The 8,114-nt window shown below is 36.3% G+C and overlaps 1 protein-coding gene across 1 annotated transcript; it reads left to right on the top strand.

The window, feature by feature from the left end:
- The first annotated feature begins 887 nt into the window (after positions 1-887).
- Positions 888-6,367, top strand: LOC120335099 (uncharacterized). Its single transcript, XM_039402597.2, has 4 exons — positions 888-1,197; positions 3,096-3,200; positions 4,257-4,474; positions 5,508-6,367. Exons 1-4 carry the CDS (start codon positions 924-926, stop codon positions 5,694-5,696), a joined length of 786 nt encoding a protein of 261 aa, XP_039258531.2. The 5' UTR covers positions 888-923; the 3' UTR covers positions 5,697-6,367.
- Positions 6,368-8,114: the final 1,747 nt, after the last annotated feature.

Raw genomic sequence — 8,114 nt, 5'->3', positions numbered from 1 at the left:
GACATGAAAACATGTTTATTTAGGTCTTGTAGAACGTCCTACAGAAGTTTTGGCATCTATGAATGTTATTGAAATTCGACATGTTAGTAACCACGTGGGCCTTGTCGTTATAATTTGGTGATACGATTTTGTCTTTAAGATTACATACATTGGTAAGCAAGTCGAGAATTCAGCAAGTTCAAAATAGACTTTACAAGCTGGTGGAGTTGCTGTTTTTGTTAGTACCAAAGTAGAAAATACTGAGTGCACTAGTGCTCGCTTTGATGTGAAAGGGCAGTTACGTCATAGTGTCTTTTTGAGGATATTGCGTTTTAAAGCCACGATCGGTAACGGTTTATTGTAAGGTAGATAATCGTCCCGCAAATCAGAAATTAGTGAAATTCATATATACAAATTTTTTATATCTTATGGTCGTATAGTCAGAATATATTTAGTATCAGAATGCTAAACATTAAAACGGGACATATTATTAAACTAACATGGCGTCTAGTGACTGGTATAAAAAAAAAATTAAGCGCTTTTCAGTATAGCGTTCCTTGACAGCGAATCATTACGGACCATATGGCGCGCCGTATTATGAGGCACACTATCAATAGTTTGTTTTAATCCTACATAAGGCACACCAAACTAAAAAAAGGCAACGGTTGCTGTACCGGTACTGGCTTTGCGTGCAGGCATTAATATATATATAAAGCAGTACATGATTCATACATTGGGCAGGCGCATCGGCTAAAAAGGCGTACGATCGATTTTTCAGAAAAAAGAATTTGAAGTGCATCATATTGTCTGAAAAATTCGGTAGTTATTCAAATTCTTTACAATTCGAAAAAACGACTGTACATAAAAATTTTAATATCTTAACCGGGGAGTATTGTTTTTACAGTTGGTCAAAAAAATACAAAAGTATTCACTTCATCTACAAAATGAGAAGTTTGGCGCGATTCGCGTTTTCAGTTTTCGTATTTGTGATTTCTTGTTCGATTAGTCACGCAGATCAACAACAAGTTTGTCAGAATCTATGCTCTTCGTTTCTGACGTCAAGCAGTTCTGTTACATCACAGGCAAACGATTTGTCGCAAGGGCGGCCTGGAAAACGAGGTCCAACTGGGCCAAAAGGCGACAATGGAGAAATTGGTCCCTACGGAATCGTAGATTACGACCGAGTTGGCGTTATGCTGGAAAGAAAAGTTGGCAACGGTAAAAAGGATTTATAGATATAAATTTCGAGTTTAATTTTAGCTTCATATTCATTGAGGTAAATTTTGTACTGATTGGGAAGAAAAAACCTTTTAGGGAGCCACGTTATCACTCTGAACAAAGCTCAAAGCTATGATCAAAAGCATCTTTGGTAAGAAATGTGGAGTTTCATGCTTATAGCCATAAGTCTAATCGTGTAAAATATAAAAAATAATGACTGTCGTAAAATCATTTTCCGTTCCAAGGTCCCCTCTTTTCTTTATTTTAACCTTAAAAGAGGTATACTTAACCAAAGTTGCTGAATACGAAGAGGTAATTATATAGAATTATGGCGGTGCATTGCACGCAAGTAAATAACAATCTCATTAAAAATGATTTTATAAGAAGTAGTATATATTTGAAAAGACCTGATAGTTTTAAGCCAATGAATGTTTGCTTTTCGTGATGGACATTTGACAAAATAAACTACACAAGGGATTATCCCAACATAAAGATGAGTTTCGACATAAGTTAGATATTAAACCATATCGAATATTTGAACAGTTATCACAACTCAAATTTCCCAAAGTATCAAGATGTTGGAGTAATCACCGTGGAAAAATGACAAATTAAATAAGTAACCATAATCATTCTAGATTCACTCTAACTAATTAATATTATAAAGCAAGTGCCCTAGTACAGGGGTTCTCAAACTTTTGGTGTCGTGGAGCCCTTGAAATTGTTGACTATTATTCACGGAGCCCCAAAATAAATGTTAAAATTGTAACTTTCAGATTAATGTTCTTGAGCAAGTTAAAAGTACTTTACTCAATTTAAATGCTGAACCTTTTTTATTAGAGTTAATACAAGTCATAAATATATCTAAATTTCAAACATAAATTATATATACTAAAGCTGTAAATTTGACACTTGACAAACATACTAATAAATTCGGGTTCGAAATAAAAATAAAATAAATTTTAGCTGTTCGTATTTCGCCCAGACATTGTGATTTTTTAAACGGCGATATCTTGCTTAATAATAATCTCAAGTGCGGAAGAACAAATCAAGTTTGACAAATCCCAAGATCGCAAATATACGACTCCAATTTATTTATAGTTGACAGTTTATCACATATTTTATGTTATTAGAATGGTATTCTTTCATTTTAGTAATCCTAATAGTAATCTCGAATCAAAGGTGAGTAAAGATGAGCACAATTACATTATAACGACGAGACACTTTAAATGCTCGCATCGGTCATGGATTGAATATTTTACGCAACAGAAATCTCGTCATCCGTTTTTTAATCGTGAATGTTGCGCGGAAATTGAACCACCTCCCTCTTAGGAATCCTGGTTGTGCTCCTGCTTACAGATAATGTCATTTTTTTTTACTCCGTCTCTTTGCCGTATTTCGAGGCTATATTGTTGTTAGATTATATCAAAGCTGTTATTGCTTCTTTGAACAATTACAAAATTAGTCAGTATTTTGAAAAGTAATCGAATAGCTCGCGGAGCCCCTGGGTTTCTCTCGCGAAGCCCTGGGGCTCCGTACGGAGCACTTTGAGAACCTATGCCCTAGTAGTATGAATAGTAATTGCGAACCGAGGCGAGGTTATGATCGAAATTTATTATGGATGGGCGATGGGTGCCCCCAGAAGTATGTGAACCAAGATGGCGGACACCGGAACGTAGTATGTGTACCAGGTTAGGGTTAGGTCATAATTTTATTCCAATTTACCTTATTCTAGTTCTATACCTAGTTCGGGCACTAGTGACTCCCGTACTATTTATACCTGAAATTATGGCCTAACCCTAACATGGTACACTTACTACCTTCCGGTGTCCGCCATCTTGGTTTACATACTACAGAAGTACCGAATTATGAAATGCTTGATATTTTCCTTATTTTCGAAGCTGTTGCAACAATCAATACTCGTGTCGAAGAGATGGCAGAAAAATTAGAAACAGCATTGATCAGAATTAACGACACGATTGAGAAGTTAGAAGAAAAAATTTCAGGTATTTTATTTTTTATGAATTAATACCTTTATTTATCGATTTTCGAAATGATGGTTCTATTACTAGTAGATAGTAGCATTGTTTAGTAAACGGCATAAAATACGAGACCCTGATAAGATGGCTTGTCGTATATACAGCTAAGTCCACATAGCCTCTAGTCCTGACATGAACAACCATCGACTCGCGGGCCAACCCGGCACATTGGGTGATTCAATCTGGCCCACCTGATGCTACCATAAATTTCTGTTTTTAACCAATTCTGCATGCATTACATAGTTGATTGTTAGATTTTGATCGTAGTCTGTGTAAGTTGTATTTTAGGTTGCCCCATAATTAAAAATATTCAGAAAACCACAGACAGTAAAAAAAATTCTGCTTTTACCCAATTCTGCATGCACTACATAGTTGTTGTTATCGGAAGCTGTGCAATATGCTTGTTAGATTATGATTGTAGTCTGCGTAAGTTGCGTAAGTTTTAGGTTGCCATAGACTTTCTCGCTATGAGGACGTTGACAAAGCTTTACGTTTTCTCATTCACTCGATTCGATGGCGTGCTTTCCACAGTTCTTTCTTTCGCCTTGTGGTTGTGAACAGACCATCAGTCTGATGAATCTCAACAAATCTGAATACAGATTTCAATTGACCGATACTCATCTCAAATCTCTTTTGACAATTGCCACAACCACACTAGAATCAAATTTTGATGTTTAAAAAAAAACAGCTCAAGAAATTTGTTGAGATTGCGATTAAATTTAGTTTTGGCACGAGGCTTATTGTTTCCCATTTTTGCTTTTGTGACGCTGTAAATAAAATTCTGTTCATAAAATGTAACTTTTTATGTCACACTTAGATGGTCCGCACGCTGGGTGGGCAAAATTTTCGGCACCTGCTCCAAAAGCCTTGCCTAACCCGGCCTAGTCAAAGCAATATTTGAAATAACTGCAATACACCATTAAATAGCAGCTAAACTGGGCAGGGTAATGATTAAATTTATTCTAATTTAAGACTGGACCAATTCGATGTTATTTTGCATATTTACACTGGTTTTGATTTCAGACCATTGCTCCACGCTGTTATACAATGGAAAATGTTTTGAAGTCATTTTGCATAAAGAATCGGGTGTTCAGTATACAGAGGGTGGCAATCTGTGCAAGTCCAAAGGTTGGAAGCTTGCAAATATTTACTCAATGGAACACTACAACCTAATACTTGAATACTTACGCAAAGAATCAAGAAATATTTATGTATGGCTTGGAATGACCTACAACACAAGAGTAAGTAATACCAGGGGTTAAGACATTCAATTTCGGAATGTTATTGAACACGAAATGTACATATATATAGATCGTTTTGTTGTCATGTTTTGTGAAAAAATCGTATTTACTCTTATCTACTGGACTAATTACCACCACATTTTTAGTGGTTAAAGATAGTGGTTGTCGCTAGAAGGCCATCACTTCTGTTAATTAAAAAAAAAATTGTGTGGCATATGTAATTCGTTCTTCACTTCAAATTGTTATGGTATGGTGCCGTTGTTCGTGATTTTATATCAGCGATATGGGGGTTAGCTACTACAGGAACTGTAAAAGATTTGGTAATAGGCTTTCGTGTCCATATATTTGAGCATTGCTCTTTTGTCCATTTTAAAGTCGTTTTTAAATTGTAAATGCTTGTTCCAGAACAAAACCGGTTTTAAACTTCATAAAGTTGAGATTTGTTTGATTTTTTAACCAGATTAATAATTCTTGTTCAAAATGTTTGTCCTTTGTGAAAAACGTTTTGATTTTTTAACCAGATTAATAATTCTTGTTCAAAATGTTTGTCCTTTGTGAAAAACGTTTTAAAAATTGAATCCGGTCGATTGAATGGTATTGTGTAAATTGGAAAAAAACTTGATCTCTGCAACGTTAAAAATGAAACATGCCGATTGAAATGGATTAGGCAGTTTTTGCCATAAAAAATCCTTCAGTCTTCCTTAAAAATATGTATAGCGGTATAAATATATCTAGACAAAAATAAATCTGAGACCCATTGTACTTTTTATATTTTGATTCTTTTTTTTATCGTAGAAAAGTCAACCTGAACAAAAAATGATAATTTGCCAGTAATGTTTCAGTTATCATTAATTGCCCCCCCCCCCCTCAAATCACCGGAATCAGGTATTGTGCCGTCGTTTTTTTTAACAACGGCGTATTAATACAGTCCTGAGTTTCAAGAAGTGTTTTTGAATGCAATATTATTTTTTCAATCCTCCAATTTTTATCATCTGTATTTGTAACACAACACAATCAATTATTTGTTTTTCAGACTAAACGTGTGATGCTTTCAAACGGAGCAAGAGCACCCACATTTCCTTGGCACACCGGCTATCCTAATACTTTGCCAGAAGAAAATTTGATAGGCTTGGCCTCCAAAATGAATCCGCAGTCAATAACTCAAGGTTTACACAATGCCAGTCCAGGATGGACAAGAATGGGAGCTTTGTGTGAATATTAATTAAATTGATGAACAACCAACCCAAACACAAGTTTACGCAACTTGTTAGCCAAACTTATATCATAAACAGGCTGGGGAAATTTTATTCAAGAATAAACTCATTACTTATTGGAAAGGCTTCACTATTCGGGTGTTTATATATGTTGCCTACTACTACATACCACTAATACTCAATGTATTGCTATGTTTATGTGTGTGTAAAAATAATTTTTGGTGTTAATTACAATCAGAAAACATGTGATGTGCACAGATAATTTGTCTTTACGATTTCAACGAAAACATTGGATATGAATAGTTTTAAAATGTACTACTTGTTATTTATTGGTGGGATTCAAAATTTTAGGAACGGGTTCTCTTTTGTATCGATGACAACCGCTTTACAAGAATCTAGTACGCAACTTGCAAAACGCCAAATCGGTGGTGCACGTAATCCGTTTGCTGATGTCGTCAAACCCTGACATGTGCAAACTACGGCCTGCGGGCCAAACACGGCCCGTTAAGTAATTCAATTTGACCCGCCTGATGCAGACACAACCAAACTAAAACTGATGTTTGCCATTTTTGGAATTGATTACTGTGAATATTGTTCATAAAATGTAACTTTTTACATAATACTTATATACATTGTTCATAAAATGTAACTTTTTACATAATACTTATATACATGGCCTGCCAGTCTAGCTAAGTGAACAAAATTTTTGGCGCCTGTTCTAAAACCTTACTAAATTCTAAACCAAAAAAAAACAAGAACGGGTTCGCTGACTAACACGGCATTTCAGGAACTGGTTCAGGCGAACACCACTGCTACTGATGTAGTGCAGAATTTCAGTGAGTATTGTGAGTGATTTCTGTGTTGTATATATAGTCTCTCAAAATTCTTCTAGAAACTTGCAGAAGTGGATTACGGATAAGTGAGGCCCCTATTTAATGAAGTTGTTTTCGAACATTCGATGATCGAGCACATTCCATAATGAACTTGCAGGGTGCGTGGTAGTATTTACCTGCGACTCCGCGAGTGCCGAGACGCGATGAAACAGTAAAATAACTTAACCTACGATGAGGCAGAAAGCTTGCTTGAAAGTAGAGTGACTAAATATAGGGTGTCGCTTCTCGATAACCAGCTTTCGTTCCCCGCGACATTTCTTCCCCAGTAAAACTGTGTATTTATCATTTTCTCGTAATTTGTGTTCGATTGTTGTTGATTTTACTGGTTGGAAAGAATAAACTTGACTTGATCACAATAATGAAATCGTTAGCTTATAAATAAGTATTGTGAAAAGCTGCGAATAGCGGGAAAAAGTCAAATAAATATATGGTTACGAACATCGTGCATCGAGGCTGATGACTGAGCAATAAATTTGCTGAAATACCGGCGGACAAACAAGTTACGTTAATCAATAATCCCCACGCATGGGCATAATCAGAGGTGCAAGGGCAAGCGAGTTCCTATCGCTTGGCACGATGCGTCCAATCGCCTAGCCTAATAAAATGCAACGTATAGTGTAAATGTGACTCAGTATTTTTCTTTCACCGTTATTTATGAAATTTATTACGACTTCGGACAGCGCAGAGTCGAAGGTGTGGCGCATTGCACTAAGAAAACGTCTTCCACCGCACCTCTGATTACCCTGCATGGGTTCCAACCATGCGGTGGATAATTATGTGCGAGTGCCCCGTAACCGCTGGTCGGTTGAGTCTTGCTCCGCCGTAAGTCCATGTATCTGAAACAAATAACTGCCTCATAACCGACATCAACTTGTAACCGGGCCCAAAGCCGTGGTATACCACATGGATAAGCAGTCTCGTCGCTTCAATCTACCGGGCCTAAATATTACAATCCTATCCGAAAATTCTAACCAAGAGCCTTTTATATAGTCATTTTTATTGCACAAAAGCTTCATATCGCTCATGCACTACACTAGTACAATATCATATGGTAGCCGGAAACAAACCTCAAAAAAAAAAACAGCTTAAGGTAACAATGCCTGCTACTGATTTAAATTTGTTGTAGTCACTCTTGATGCTGTTTGTGTTTTCGAGCATTTTCAATGAATTAAAAAAAACGAGTTAAGAGCCTTTCTCCTTCAATTACACTTTTTGCATGTGATTGTAGTTACAGGAATGCTTGGAATTAAAAGAATCCAAGTTAGGAAACAAACATATCATAGTCTCATTCCGGGGGCAAAAACTTGTTCAGTTTTTTTTTTTAAATTGTGTCCTAATAGCAGTGGTGTGTGTATCTAGGGCAGGGGTGGACAATATTTTTGGACAAGGGGGCCAAGAACTTTGCCCACCTAGACCACCGCCATGTAAGTGGAAAGTTACAGATTATGAACAATATTTACAGTGTTACAAAAGCAAAAACAATAAGCCTCGTGCCAAAACTAAATTTAATCACAATCTCAACCAATTCCTTGA

This window comes from Styela clava, chromosome 1 (genome assembly GCF_964204865.1).
Source record: "Styela clava chromosome 1, kaStyClav1.hap1.2, whole genome shotgun sequence".
NCBI lineage: Eukaryota > Metazoa > Chordata > Ascidiacea > Stolidobranchia > Styelidae > Styela > Styela clava.
This window is presented reverse-complemented; position numbering and strand designations above follow the sequence as displayed.